The sequence below is a fragment of the Bombyx mori genome, chromosome 25 (genome assembly GCF_030269925.1).
Source record: "Bombyx mori chromosome 25, ASM3026992v2".
Classification (NCBI taxonomy): Eukaryota; Metazoa; Arthropoda; class Insecta; order Lepidoptera; family Bombycidae; genus Bombyx; species Bombyx mori.
In genome coordinates, this window is record NC_085131.1 from 9,207,763 (window position 1) to 9,224,547 (window position 16,785).

The window sequence follows — 16,785 nt, forward strand, 5'->3', positions numbered from 1 at the left end:
TTGTTACATTCTCGGTTTCTTCTACTTAAATAGGCATCGTAGGTTAGCTTAGAAGCCGTGGGTTATCAGATCCAGCAGACAGAGTAAAGTACTCGGAGCTTTCTAGAATGATCCAAAGACAATGTCGGCACGATAAAAACAACTTTGTCGAGCGCATCTGTGAAGAAGTAGAGGAGCATGCGTTCAGATCGCAAAGGTCGGACCTCTTCAAGAAGTTAAAGCTGCTGACAAAACAGTTCAAACCTAGATCATGGCTGGTAGAAGATGAAGATGGTACGCCTTGCAAGACTTAGAGGCAGTGACGAGGAGATGGCGCAACTACTGCGAGAATCGTACTATTTAAATTCTATGGTGCTATTTTATTATATAAAAAAAAACTGAAAGAGAGCGAGATAGCCCATGCAAAGGTGGGATGCTACTTTCTGTCATTTCCACGACAAAAATATTTTGTTTTCATTTTGATTGGTTATTGCACGTTCATGCCTCTGGTAAAAAAATAAGGGCTTAAAATATGTACTAGAACCCTGAAACTAAAATAAGACATGCCTATCACTTTATAAAGGTTATACGTAGCGTGAAAAAACAAAAATTTGTACTGGCACTGACGGATAATATTAAATTATATCCCTACAGAATGAAATATCTTGAATTTTACTTCAGATCACGCAAGATTCGTATGACGTGAGCGTAAAAGAAAAAAAAGGCGTTTCAATAAATTAATTCACGCTTACCATAAGTTTGCTACAATTTTTTTACGATCTATTAATTTGTAAAAAAAAAACACAATAAACATTTTAAAACTATAAACATTATCGCATGTGGCGCTTTAATATTACGTTCGTTTCGTTTCACATCACGTACGCTTTCATCAAAGTTTATTTATAAATGGCTTTTATTATTAAAAACTCGTTGAAACTTAAAGCGTATTTGAAGATATCATTTGTTATTTTGTTATAACATAGCTTTTATACGGAGCATCTAACGAATTCAGAACGCTGGTAGCCTAGGAGGCTATTCTAGTTACGCCCGGACCGGTAGGTGAACTCACAGGCTCAACCTGAGAGAATTTGCTAACACTGGCCCTAGCAAGAGCAGTGCTTCGCGAAATCTACGGATCACACAAATCACAGAATCGGGATCACAGCCAATTGAGAAGATCTCACGAGAAACTCAGTGGGTCCAATATTTGGAATGTATAATTTTATTTTTGTACTTGTCTACTTCGTATTGGTAACCGATCTTTGTTCCAAAGCTGCGCTAAACTAACCTGATTTCTGTATTCCCTGAAAATAGATCAACCAATCAATCAATCGTGCTATGGCTTAATTTATGAGGGGTTCGATTCCCGTTCCTAATATGGCACATGCGGTGCTATAAAGTCACTTATTTATGCTAAAACTGAACTGAGCATGAGAAAATACATTTTTTAATAGTTATCAGCAAGATGTTTGCTTTTACTGATGAAGTTTAAAGTTGTAGTTTAAATATTATCGTTTTTATTTATTTAGTCTAGCAGAACTATGTAAGAACTATCTATATATATAAAAATGAATTGCTGTTCGTTAGTCTCGAGAACGGTTGGACCGATTTGGCTAAAGGTTTAAAAAATAGAAAAATATGAAAATGCTCGGAATTAAATAAAAATAACAATTTTGTTTTTCCTTTGATATGTCCCCCTTTTGTTTGTTTTAAGTTTATTTTATAGAAAAGTTTAGGTCTTTTATTTATCGATTGAGGCAATACGAAGTCTGCCGAGTCAGCTAGTATATAATAAGATGTTGAATTTTCCAATGTTTCTCCTGAAAAATTACATAATTTGCATAAGTGACCTTATCGCACCGTATTTGCGATATGTTGAACAGTCTAAACCAAAACATGTCTGATTTTAAAGTAATTTAAAAAAATAAAGGGTACTCCCATTTCCCGTGTCCATGAGCGAAAGTGATGAGATGGACCATAAAGTCATAAAAATACACGGAATATTCACCCATTTTGAAAGACTATTCGTTATTCGTCGAGTTGAAATTCCATTTGGAATTCCAAAAGTTCAGATTTTTTTCAATTCCAATTTTAAAACAAAGTTCACATAACAACAGACGCAAAGAGTATATGATGTCAACCCGGTGAATGATGTAAACGATTAAAACAATAGCGTTTGTCGTGTGAACAACGATGAACCATTGTTCACGATAATCGATTTTAACGTAACGTCGTATCGAATACGAGTTTACGCAGTTTACCACGTACGTTCAGTTCACAGAAACCGGATAATCCATTATACAACTTGCCAGAACGATAGGTAATACGTCAATACCTGTAATGAAACAGTAGAATCCGGTGTGCCTGCATATTAAAGAAAAGTAATAAAATTTTAATATGTAGTAGAATGGGGTAATTAACTAAAGAAGCGTACTTAAATACAAGAAGAGTTTATTTTGACTCTGAATAAGCATTTAACATGCTGACAACTGCTGGAGACACTTTCTTTAATAATCATATTAATTTCATTAAGAAACTATTTTTGAGGACGATAAGTCGCCGCGTGATCCTCTTAATCCTTATATACCAATCGTTCCTTATATTTGCGATCCTGATGGGCTAAAGAAAGCTAAGCAATTGGGTGACTAGGGTTTTATTGTCTCGTTTATGGTCGGGTCGGAAAACGTCATGAAACGCACTCTTCGTCCTGTTTAATATTGATTTTCTGTCTGAGCGATTCTTAATGCAAATAAAAATATTTTTATTGCAAGATTTTACGTTTACGACTTTTATTGTCAAGAATTTGTTTTAACTCTTGTAGCAGGGTAGACCTTGTATTACCCCCTCTGGCTGAGTGCTCGCCCACCTGTCCTTGTGAAACTGGAAAGGCCTACGGGCTGCCAGTAATCCTTCAATAAAAAAAAACCTTGTATTAATTTGGTATTGAACTCATGTTCCACAAACAACGCCATGATATGACGTTGAAGTTTCAGTTGCAGAGCACAACAGCTGTTCCACTTTCCGCCGGCTGGGGATCGCTCTTATAATATTACTAGCTGAACCCGTCCGCTTCGCTGGGCATTTAAAATTAACATGATTATTTCTCACCCCCACAAAAATTCTCATCATTAACGCCCCCGCAACTGATTTAGGAAGTCCAACACTCATGTAAATATTCGCCTATCCATTAAGTACATGTATTTTCAACATGGATACCAAGTTTCAAGTCAATCAGATGCATGGTTCAGTAGTTATAACGGAACATCCATAAAAACCACTGTATATTTATATATTAGTAGAGATAATTCTCGGAGAACGGTGCCACTTGGTGAATCTCTTAACGGCGATTTGTGATACCCACAGGAAAATATTATATGGTTATAGTATTCTAGATAGACGACACAATAAAAATATGTGACCGACAGATAAATTTTTCCGGTTCTGTTGAAAGAATAATGTACTAGTGCCTACCTAAACGAAATTACCATACATTTATATATTTACACTATAGTACGAGAAAACAACAACGTTTCTATTTCCTTGTTTTCAAAAATAGCGGATATAAAACATAAATGTTCTTATTCACTATGAGTTTTCGAAACTGTATTAGATTGTTATAAGAAGTCTAAAAAATTTTATTCATAACGTTTCTATAGAGTTTAAATGCACATTAACACTCTGATCAAGTTATAACAACCCCATTATAAACGTTCTAAAGTCTAAATGGCTTTTTCGCTGATATTTGTATACACCTTCGATATGGGTTTAAAAATGAATAATATCAATATAACCTATAATTTACGTTCAAAACAGGCTTATACATATGACTCTGAATAGCAAAATATCTTCTATTATAATAAAGTTGAAATTGTAGAACACAACATCACCATTAGCGTTCGTCAAACGATCAATCTGAGAAGGTATGTTTAGAATTTCAGCCACCACTTTGACAACGTTCTATACATTTTCGGTGGATTCCTCGGTAAATACGTTCACACGCGCCAGAATGGATTCTCGAGGAATTCACGAGATATTTTCAAAGGCGTGCGATCCCCTTTACAATTATGCGGTATACAAGTGTAGCGAAAAGGAATGGTTGGAGGCCAAATTCAATTTAAAATGGAATAGGTTTTTATGCGAAAATGAGAATTCCTCTTACCCATTCTATATAGAGAGAGAGTCACGAATGGAAGATTTACAAGCTTTTAGAATGAACAATTTGTAAGTGCTTAAAAAGGCTTTCAATAACAAACATACTGTCCGTGACCGGTCCTAAACTTTCTGGATTAAATTACTTAAAACTCCATTAGAATTTCTATACCAAAGACAAACGGTACCTACGTGATCCGGACTTAAAGCATGGTGTGACATTATCCGCTCTGTTTTATATTAAAATCAATCAAATGAGATAGCACTTTATAATAACACAATTTAAAGGAAATCGAAATTTATTAGTAAACGTAACATTAGTCATAAGAGTCTATGCCTAAAGTTGTTCTTCAAATATAATTTCATTAATTACAGTGTACATTGCCTACCAAAATATTTACGACCCAAAATAAATAACAAGTAACATTAAAATGTATTTAGTTCCGATACCACACTTGTACTACTCTCATACGTTTTATCTTTTTCTGTAACTGTAGCATACCGTATAGCAGTGCTTCAGCTGTTGGAGGACAGCCTGGGACATAGATATCCACCTAAAAGAATAATAAAAATGTTTTAACAGACTTGATTTTTTTATTATGTAAATACATTTGACGATTTCTCCGTCACTTGTGAACCAATTTTGGTATGAAAGGCTACAACTCCGAAGGTATTGCACTCTTCAAAACTATTAAAACAAACTTCAAAATAATTGATTTCTATAATCCTATTTCTGGCCATAACACTAATTGGACATTCAAAATAACTTTGGCTTAATCTCGCATTCACTACCCGGTTAGAACAGTTACAACCGCTACCAAAGTATTCCAAACGCCAGAAACTGGAAAAAAATAATTGCAAATAATTTACCGGTACGATTCTATCGCAACCCCGAACGGTAGAATATGTGTAATGGTAATATCCACCACCATTAGCGCAGCTGCCCATCGAAACGACCCACCGTGGTTCGGGCATCAAGTCATAAGTCTTCCGTAACGCTGGAGCCATCTTATTAGTCACAGTACCGGCCACAATGATCACGTCCGTCTGACGAGGTGTCCCCCGGAAAACCATGCCAAAGCGGTCCATGTCATATCTGTAAGACAATATCGGACAGTTCATATAGGTATTTGGATGTAAAAACCAACCAACCAAGAATATGTCTCATGTCCATATTGAGGGGTGGAGTTTCAAACTTTAAACTTTAAATGAATCTGCTGTAAAGTTGCAAAAATTTCGCTTACACCAAATAGACTTTCACCCCTTGATATATTTTTGGGATATATGTATTTAACCTTTTTGATTTTTTTATGGGCGCTGGGTTGCCGTTGCCTATAAAAAAGGGAGTATGGAAAAGGATCGTGGCCCTCTTACATTTTGTGACGCGGTTCCATACGGAAGCTCTGTCGGTTTTATTTGTAAGTCTGTTCTATTTTACTGTTTGATTGATTTCTTGAATTTAACATTAATTTCTTATAAAATTTGATTAAGAGCGTAGGATCTGAGTGTAAATGAATCCCATTGTTAAATATTGTCACTTAAGGTCCCCTTTGGGGGGTGATTTATATTTTTTAACATTTCACTACTGGTTCCTAAAGATACTGTCATTCTGAGGTGGTGTTAGCCAAAATATCAATGATTAAGCTTTGGAGTCTTTAGTCGTATAAACTTTGAATGGAGTGACTCTTGAACAAAGGTAACATTGGAGCATGTTATCTTGTTGAACTGATAAAATTTTATTGTTTTCTTTTGTGTTTGTTTTGATTCAGTTTTTATGTCTGGTTGTAAAATAGAGAAAACAAAGAATCGTACTATTTCAACAATAATATTACTTCATGCACTTGACAAACTCGGATTATTTTTATTAGCGTCAATATCGTACTCGTCACCTTCGAAGTCCTAATTGCCTCGGAGTAATGATGAATGAAACGAATGCTCCGATGGCGGTACCGTCAAGGTATGCTCGCAACATGCCCTAGTTTTATTAGAATATATGTTTTCTTTCACTGATTCGATCGTATGTTATTACGTGTAGGGTCTAATATTGTCTACAGAAATTGGGTCGTGTGTCTTCGGTATCATGGTTCGTTTAACGTTTCCAGTTTTTCTGAAAACAATACATGCTCGTAACGTGAGATGTGTTTACGAGTAATCACGATTAGCAACTTGTTAGCAATGTATCGACATTGTGTCATTATCCCATTGTTAACCCCGACCCATTGTAAAAGTTCTACGAATGCATTAAAGTACTGGTTCGTTAAAGTATCTGAGTGTTATTGGTGGTAGTACGTCTTGTGAGGCTACACGGGTAGTTACTAACATCCTGCCTATTTCTGCCGTGAAGCAGTAATGCGTTTCGGTTTGGCAAAGGTGGGGCAGCCAGTTGTACTGTAAAAACTGAGACCTTAGAACTCATGTCTTGAGGGTGAATGGCAGCATTTACTTTGTAGATGTCTATGGGTTCCGGTAACCACATAAAACCAGATGGGCCGTGATCTCGACCACCCATCTATGCAATAGCAAAAGCTACTTCCAAAACACTATAATTTGCCAATCTTACATATTAATGATTGTACCTAACTAAAATAGTCAATGACATAATCGAGATCACTATTGTAACTGCTTTATTTTGAAATATTCTTGAAAATACTTTTCAATTCATACTGAGAAAAATCTCTGCCATTCCCAATTGGATTATCGAATACACTACGGGTATGAATGTACATCAACGTTTGTTTATTAGATTATTAGATATTCCGAAAGAAATAAATAATGTATCACGTCGTGATATAATCCAACCGAGGTGGATAGGCTGTCGCAAAACCGACGCAAATGTAAAATAAAAGATGTAAATGAAGCATTTGCAAGTTTCTGTTTCGAGATCTTTTTTTTTTACATATTGCAGGATAGAAATACTTCAGTCTGTCTGGTATTAAGCAGTCAACAGAGCCACCGACATAGTAACATGAGTGCGGTCGCCCAACTTGCGAAAGATGTGGTCGTATGCGCATGATTCTAGTGCCTACCCGACCGAGTTTAACATGTGCACAAGCTGCTATAGATAGTGCTTAAAATTTTACGGGTTCAACATTTATTACTACTTTATCGCGCATCACGTCACGCATTTCCTTTTGAAAATTTGAAACTTTTCTGATATTAAATAAATATCAAATAATAATAATACCAGTTAACGTAGCGTGATTTATTTAATAATTAAATTGTGTTACAGGTACATGATAACCAAAATAAATGTAAGATTTTTATTATAGACATACATATATTTAATATACATCCATAACCCTGGAAAATACATTTTATATTTATCATACAAATATCTTCCCATGGCGGGATTCGAACCCGTGACCCCCTTGTGTAGTGACCATGTCACTTACTACTACACCAGACGGCCGTTATATGTATTATAATATAATAATGTGATGAAGTTTACCTTGGTCCAGCATAGTGCATCATTTCTAGAGCGCAACAAGCCAAGCCGAATGTGAGGGGCCATACAGAATTCCTACGGCCCCAATTAAGGATGTCGTCCGCCCTAGCTACGACCCATTCTGCTGTTGACTGAAATCAGACAAAAGTTTCACTTTATTTACAGAAACATAACTCCATTGGTAGGCAATAGCTTCTCCCAATTTGGCGTTTTCGACTCTGCTCACCCATGTCCTGCCGGCCGGAGAGCACGCGTATTGTATGAACTATGTCGATGATTTTTAGTCCCCTGTTGAATAACCTAACTTTATCTTTGAGAGTAGCTCTGACCATAACTTTTCCCGTAGCGCGCTTCTAGATACGTCTACGTGTGTTAATTCAGGGGATTGAAATCCGTGGAGCCTTTTTGCTAGACGATTTGTGATGACCCATGAGAACAACTTATACAGGGGACCTAGGAGTAGAAGTTTATAAATCTTTAAGAGTGTTTTGTTCCCCTACGAGTTCTATCTCTCAGAGTTTCGGAACTCTATTAATAAATGTGTTCATTTTACCTTCAGTAGCTTAGTTTGTTGTTGGCTTAGTAGACAGTGTTATAAGAAAATAAACTCAAATTTATATCATCACGTAATCCAAAAACGTACATACGTCAACCCTCTAATGTAATTTGTATTCATAAAATATGAATAATGTATTAATTTGTAAGTCAATTCAAATCGTGTAATAAATAATATCGACGGCTGACGGATGAGGCTGCCCCGTTCTGGATAAATCAAAAAGAACGAATGGAACATTCGAAGCGAATTCATATTCTATTTTAAAAGATATATTAAATTTAAATTGATTACTGAAACGATCATGCATTAAAATAAGTCGAATAGTTGTAAAGTTTATGCCTCAACAGTTTGGAGTATGATTCTCAGGCCTGAACAGAGATTTATCATTATTAATAGGTTATAATTCTAAAACTATAGATTACGTCACAAGTGTGTTTTATTTGAGCTATGTTCTGTGGATTCTGATTGAAATATAGCAACACTACAATTGCGATTAAGTCCGTGGTCGGTTTAATACTCGTACTCAGCAAATTTGTGAAATTAAGTCTTCATTACTTAATCCTTGAAGCGATATTCAAATCCCACAAGCAATAACAATTTATTTTTTTAAGGAAAGGTGCATACTTTATAATTTGCGTAAATACTGGTAGTGAATATAATATAACCAATTATATTATATTTATTGTAATAATTGTATGATATCACCAATTATATAATAATAAGTCTTGGGACTTCGGCACTATGTCTTTAAAATGAGTATATTCACATTGTAACGTCTGTGAAACTTAAGAAGCTTTAACACCGAGTAGACCTTGAGCTCATTCACCAATCCAAGCAATCGAAAAACAATAATAAGAAATGCCTAATAAATATCGCCACTGTATCCTGAAAGCCTGAACCTTGAATCACAGTCTCGTGCAAACAAATGGTTATTTGGATGTAAGACCGACGGGTTGCGATGCTGGGGATCGATAAGGACATGCCCAGAAGGCGTACGAAAAAAAGGTTCCCAGATAAATCTCTATTTTGCCGGCGTAATTGGATTCGGAATTTACGGCTAATGGGAAAGCGTTGTTTAATACAGGCTGAATTTTTCAGGAGCACTATTTGATAATGCGGTGCCGAAAAACTCTGAAATCGGGTCCACTGAGATAATAAACAAACCGCATCGTTCAGTTTTACAAAAGCATTGATTAAAAAAAAACTGTTTGGGCCTAGAAATTAGCGGGGTGATAATACCTCCGTGTGAGCCCACAAATGGCCCGCAAGACGCCCTACTGCCAGCCCTATGACACTCATATGCGTGGCAGTAGGGCATGTGACAGGTATTGGAAACTCATTCTAATTAAAAATGGTGATAAAAAAAACCCTTAAAACAATGCATTTTATAGATATATCCAAAAAAAAATCTCAAAACCTAGCCCATTGTTAAATCGAATTTTGAACATTTATTTGAAAACTATACCATGGGTGACAACGATTAAAATGAAAAGCTTTAGAAGGACGTATTAAATCTATACTTCTATACTATCTATACTAATATTATAAAGAGGAAAGATTTGTTTGTTTGTTTGTATTGAATAGGCACCGAAACTATTGAACCGATTTGAAAAATTCTTTCACTGTTTGGAAACTACACTATCCCCGAGTGACATAAGCTAAGTTCTTTTTTAAAAATATTAGGGATCCTTACTAAAACTCCATTTATGTTACGAAAATTAGAAAAATAATAATATAAAAATAATAAAAAAATAGATAAAAACAAATATTTAAATGAAAATAAAAGTTCATTAAAATAATAATTATTATCAAACTACTTATTGTAATTGTTTATTCTGAAATTTTTGTTAGACCCGAGCGAAGCCGGAGCTGGTCGCTTTAGGTTATAAAGATGTTGTTTGAAATATAATTCTTCTTAGAAATATTATATCTGAGGAAAAGTATATACGAAGTAAAACACCGAGTCGTTCAGATATAAATATCGAAATATAAAACGGAAAAAAGAAGAACGTAAAAGGCTCGCTTTTTTCATATTATATTTCCCTTTTAGAAATTAAGCCTGTCCCGAAATCAATATAGCCGTGATTCAGAAACTCATTGCCGACCGGATGGATCCCGGGGGATAGTCGTTTAATTCCTGTTTTCGACCGGAGCTGTTCTCTCCCGAGATTGCTTTCTGTTTCTGGGACAGCGGAAATTACTCGCTGTCGGTCGGGAGCACGTTTTTCGGAATGTTTACATTTGCCTGTCGGACTAGTGTGTAATAACTTCGGTAAATAAAATAATTCTATTGTGTAGGTACCGATTTAATCTGTTTGAGGCTGTTATCGGAGAATAGGACGAAACGTTTTTCTGAAAATCTCCGGATTGTTTTTTGTTGTTGTTTGTAATAAGTAAATAAACGTATTACGTAACGAAATGTTATGGTTTGTTGAACATAACAAATTGTTACAACGAACAAAAATAAAAATGAAAAGAAAAACATTTTTTTTGGACCCCTCCGCAGCGTCAAAGTGTTTTGTAATCAAAATGGAAATGAATTTTTACATTTTCAGTTTTTATTTGTTCCGTTTTCCTGGAAGGTAATTCTGTGCTTGCATTAATACGAGAACGGAATGAACAACCGACGTTATTCTTTCTTTTCAATAAATTAGAAGGTTGCGGGAAAATAACATTCTAACGAAGAATAATAAGCAATAATTATTAAGCTGTACTACAATTATGGAGCAATAACAATGTGTTGTTATTATGCTCACCAGCATACATACGATATTACATTATTCTAAGATAACTAAATCACTCACATAAGTGTATAAAAGTATTTCAAATCTATACTATATAATAATATAAAGCTGAAGAGTTTGTTTGTTTGAACGCGCTAATCTCAGGAACTACTGCTCCGATTCGAAAACAGTAAAATTTTGCGTTGCGCAAAGTAACTACTCGTATTTCACGCGGACGGAGTCGCGGGCAAAAGCTAGTCATTTATAAATTTTGTTCAAAACAAATTCAGTCCGAAAGAGTTCGTTTGGTAACAAACATTTGACAATAAAATTTAACTCGACATATTGTTGCTATCGTTTGAAATTTCCGTTTTACATAATAATAATAATAATAAAGAATTGAATCTCTAAATCTAATATATACCTGTCCTGGTTCATGGAACGGTGAATACTCCCTGTTCTCGCCCAACTTGGGAGCTTTGTTACCATGAGGCGGCACCACGGGTTTCTTTCTGCTACTGCTGCTTCCGTTCCTAATACTGTTAACTCTGCCATAATTCTTCAGAAACACTGCCACATCCCTATTCCACACATCTCTGTTGAGTACCGCAATGTACTGAAGTTTTCTTGGTTGGATTCTACGAATGAGGGTAAAGTAACTAACTATACAACTAAGTGACATTGATTTGGTTGTTTTCGTGTGGGCGTACCGTATAAAAGAGTATTTGTGGCTGAGATTGAGAAAAGCCTTGGTTATCATTGTAGAATGTTGAAAAAATTGTGTGTTTTTGTATGTATGTATGTATGTATGTATATATATTGTTTTGTATCTTGCAATATATATATATATTATTATATATAAAGTTTACTGTATGCACTAGGTTTATGTTCCTAATTCTTCTTTCCTTTTGCGGGCCTACTGGAAGAGATTTCAACATGAAATAAGTAGTTCCCTTGTACTCTGTATCCTTATTGTCGTGTTTCTTCTAACAACTGTGTGTATAAAATATATAAAATAAAATAAAATTAAATAAATAAAAAACTGACTTATAGAATTTGCGATTTTTTCGATTGTTACGTGTTCTTCTTCAAACGAGGCCCCTAACGTTCCTGATTTACACGAGCCACGGCTACACTTGCCATCGGGCGAGCCGGATGCTTGTCTGTCTCGTATAAGTACATTATTATGCCTTCAATTATAGTAAAGTAAATTTTCGAAACTTTAGTTTTCTAAATTATAAGTAGATAAACAAAAAATGTAAATAATAGATGTATACTTGAAACAAAACATTAAACGCGTCGTTGAACTGACTATACCTGCAAAATAATCTACTTAACATTGCACAACAAATATTTGATCAGTTTATCGCTAAATTAAAATTCAGTTTATTTTTGAACAAAGGGCAATTGAAAATCTTTACGATGTTGTCGCCACTACGAGTATTTTGATAGTTTGACATACATACCAAAGAGAATACAAACGCGCATTGCCAACAGAGAGCCGAAGTTTTGAACACAAAAGAGATTTAGTAACTAGTTTAATAGTACAACCAATTAGACGTGAAATTTATTAAACAAGAACATGAAGCCATTTTGCCCAAAATTAATATAAATAACATTGCTGAAGATACGTTTTATAAATAATTATAAGATACGTTAGTAGCTAAATGAGCACTTGAAACAAATACGACTAAATATATACTTGGCAAGTGTTCTGTTGATTAGAAAACGGGCGAAAATTACGCTTTTAAAAACTCACAATTTTAATTAATTTTTATTCTTGTAAGTGGTCACAAGATATTGTAATTATGTATTTTTATGGTGTCGTATAATTAATGGATAAGCAAACCGCTTATCCGGATAATTTTGAGTGATTACTGGAGCCTATGAATACCGCTATTCACCATGAACCATGAGGTAAATTTTAACGGTCTTGTATAACGGTTGCCTCATCCTGATCGCGATAGAAATAGGCAGGGCGGGCGGTATCGACTCGTGCGAAAGCACAAGATGGGGTACCCCCGTTATAATTCCAAAGTTATCAATCGCGAATTTGTCTGAATCGGCGTGTCTCCTATCGATTCACTTACGTTATTAATTATTCACGCAAACATAACAAATTATACAGACAATATTCTCGTATAAGTAGTAAATTAAAAAAAAATATAACATATAATTACAATCTGGTGTGAAAGTAGACCTCAAATTACAGCGTTCAAATGCACGTAACTGTAGTTCACTTGTAGGGGTTTTCCCATGACGTGGCCGTCTAGAAAATAGGGTAGACACGCGTGGAAAACTAATTGGACCATTAAAAACGTGCAGTCTACTATTAGCTAGCTCGTTTGCTATATCAATGGAGGTTCGTTCACAGCTGATGCGTTTTAGATTCATTCATGCATAATAGAATAAGATATTGTGTTGAGGATTTTTTTTCCTTATTCTAACCAAACACACGTTTTTATGTTGGCTTTTGCATATTTTTTGTTAAGGGATTTTATGACCTGGTAACTAAGACCTTTAGGTCCTGTCTTATTTTGAGTTATATTCATATTTTTATGAAAAATTATAACATGGAGTGAAGTGAAATGAAATGAAAATGATTAATTTGAGACATTAATCAACTAGGATGCAATTAAATTAAATGAGATGAAATGATATGGAATGAAATATAATCACAGTAAAATGGTGGTCATTTACTGAGATTTTTTCAGTGGACTTTTTGGAGGGTCCCGAGAAGTTACGTCCAGCGAATTTGTTTCATTTTCCCACATTTGTGCACTTTCACAGATATTAAACAGTTAATAAACCACTGTTGTTACACATTTAAACCTGAAGAAACACTTTTCTTTTTCTCCACCTTATCCCACTGTTGTTACACATTTAAACCTGAAGAAACACTTTTCTTTTTCTCCACCTTATCCCACTAGGTGGGGTCGGCACAGCTAATTTTTCTCTTCCATTCTCTTCTATCAGCCGTCATCTCAACACTCACTCCTCTCTCTCTCATATCGTCATTCACACACTCCATCCATGTCTTCTTCGGTCGACCTCTTCCCCCTCTACCTTGCACTACCATTTCCATACATCTCCTAGTCACATGCATCTTCTCTCTACGCATCACATGTCCATACCACGCTAACCGTCCGCTCCTTAATTTGTTGTTTACCGGGGCCACTTTCACACTTCCTCTGATATACTCATTCTTTATCTTATCCATTCTTGTCACTCCACACATCCATCTCAACATTCGCATTTCTGCCGCATGCACTCCTCTTTCATGCTTAACTTTCGTCGCCCAACACTCAGATCCATACAGATGAAGAAACACTAAATAGACAAAATAAAACAAATCACACAACTTCACTCCTCGCATTCCCGCCAAAAAGTCGGCTTTTACATATTTTAAAATATAAACATGTTTTCGCTAAAGGCTTTTTTTTATCGTAATGAATTTCGTTCGTTCGTTGAATGAATGCTCGTTCGGTACTCAGAACACGTCCGGGAACCGTTCATAATGTTGGGCTCGATGAAAAAAAATCACATATTTCGGACGTCGTCTTGAAGTCGTCGTGGCCTAAAAGATAAGACGTCCGGTGCATTCGTGTTGAAGCGATGCACCGGTGTTCGAATCCCACAGGCGGGTACCAATTTTTCTAATGAAATACGTACTCAACAAATGTTTACGATTGACTTCCACGGTGAAGGAATAACATCGTGTAATAAAAGTGAAACCCGCAAAATTTTAATTTGCGTAATTACTGGTGGTAGGACCTGTTGTGAGTCCGCGCGGGTAGGTACCACCGCCCTGCCTATTTCTGCCGTGAAGCAGTAATGCGTTTCGGTTTGAAGGGTGGGGCAGCCGCTGTAACTATACTGAGACCTTACAACTTATATCTCAAGCTGAGTGGCGCATTTACGTTGTAGATGTCTATGGGTTCCAGTAACCACTTAACACCAGGTGGGCTGTGAGCTCGTCCACACATCTAAGCAATAAAAAAAAAAAAAAAAAAAAAAACGTGAAACTTGTTTTATTAAAATTTTGGGTATTGTGTCTGTCTCCCTCCCCGGCAACGATTTTTTTACTACCTCATTTCTTCTTTGTGTAATGAAACTGTCAATTTCTGCATGAAAATCCATAATTTTTTATATTAACTTTTTTGCTCTAGGAAATATGTTGTTTTGCCACAGACAGGCATATTATTAGCTTACGGTGCACCTAAGAATGTGAGAAATTATTTTCAACGTAGCCTAGTTTTCTTGTTCATAGCAATTAAAATGTGTTTGAATACTATCTTCTATCTTATTCTGAGGCGGATTTTATTTGACGAATATCTGAAGCAAACTATGTATGTATTACCAAAAGGTATGTTGATTATATTAGGTTTCTGTATGTGAAACCACTTACTCGGGCATCCGGACGTTGTTAATGTTATCTAAAAAGTGACTTGTGTGCGTGTGTGCCTACGGGGACGTCAAATGCTTTTAAATTGAGCGGCGAGAATTTAAAACACAAAAAAAAATACAATTGTACAAATCATACGATGAAGTCTACTTAACTATGCGTAGTTATGTAGCTTTTTTATTATTATTAAACCTTTAAACGAACTTTGACGAAAAGAAGAAGGTAAACTAAAAGGTTGAAAGCATCTTAAAAATTTCAATGCTCTTTTTATTCTTATCGCGAAGATACTTTACAAAACCGATCATTGTCTTTTTTGGTTAAGAACCTCAGCGCGTCGTTTTATGAGAACACTTAATATCTCACGAAAAGCCTCTTTATGAGAGATAATGGACTGATTTAATTAATCTTTTTAAAAAAACTTTAATAACGCTTATCCTCGTAAATCCCAAATTTCCAACGTTCGTTGCCCAAAAAGAAAATAACCTCCTATAATCTACCAATTTTAAACATGAAACGAAATTGTCCTTTTATCTGTCTGTTCGTATTTTCGCATCGTGTCTGAGTGCAGACAGCTTTATATGTACAACGGAATTACGTCTGCACCGTGGGAATCAGACATAATGGTACTGTCGCGTCGCTTCCTATAGTTTCACAGCTAGTGTCTGATTGTATTTTCGTAACGATTTTTGTTTCATTCAAACGTAGCACTATTGATACGAATTGTTGAGTAGATTGTACGATTGTCTGATTTTTGAATTTCACTGGTTTGATTGTGGTTTTAATCGTTGAGAAAATTTGTTTGTGTTATTTACAATGGAAATAGTAAAACTGGTAAAAGGTTTTTTGTTCAAAAGGTCTAGTTTTAGTTGAGTCGGTATTCTCAATAGCACCTTCTCTGAACGTATTTTGTGTAACAATTCCAAATAATCGCGATTTTAAAATATCAATATTTTATATTTATTATTGGTTTATAATATTTAACGCACCACATATTATGCATCGTGGTTGAAAAAAAGCATTCTCGTCAACCAAGTTCTGTTGTAAATATGTATTAAGAAATACATACATATATACCTTATATAGTATGTACCTTAGGCGATAATGTGCTTGGGGATTGGAGAAAGCCGGTCGTGACTATTATGTCGGTCGCTTTATAGAACTTACCTTGGTTTTAAAACGACCCAACTAGACAACTTAGCTTTGAGAGTTCTTCATTTATTTTATTAGTCTGGTAATTTTTAGATTTGTAATTTTTTAAGCCTTTTTTGCTTTTGAGATTAAAAAAATTAAATGATGCTAAAATAAAATTACTACAATAATATTTAAAATTTGCCGGAAAAAAGGATCGTGGGAAGAAAAGAAAGTAAGCAAATTCAATCGTATAGAAATGGTAGGGGCTTAACAGCACGTACGTAATCTTTTATCTACCGGGTCCCAGGCAACTAGTGTTAACATTTTCCAACGGAAGCTAATCTGTGCGCAGCGTACGGAACACAGTGATGTTTTTATCGTTTTTATTCGCAACTAA

General features: G+C 35.3%; 2 protein-coding genes across 7 annotated transcripts in view; one reads left to right on the top strand and one right to left on the bottom strand.

The window, feature by feature from the left end:
* LOC101741609 (phosphofurin acidic cluster sorting protein 1) overlaps window positions 1-16,785 on the top strand; it is a 115,788-nt gene that overhangs the window by 71,336 nt on the left and 27,667 nt on the right. The window lies entirely within an intron of this gene.
* Window positions 4,410-12,316, bottom strand: LOC733118 (NADH-ubiquinone oxidoreductase 20 kDa subunit). Of its 2 annotated transcripts, none has more exons than XM_062675996.1 (5): window positions 12,170-12,316; window positions 11,277-11,433; window positions 7,577-7,704; window positions 4,999-5,224; window positions 4,410-4,682 (listed from the first exon to the last, which is right to left on the bottom strand). In XM_062675996.1, exons 1-5 carry the CDS (start codon window positions 12,190-12,192, stop codon window positions 4,566-4,568), a joined length of 651 nt encoding a protein of 216 aa, XP_062531980.1. In that variant the 5' UTR covers window positions 12,193-12,316; the 3' UTR covers window positions 4,410-4,565.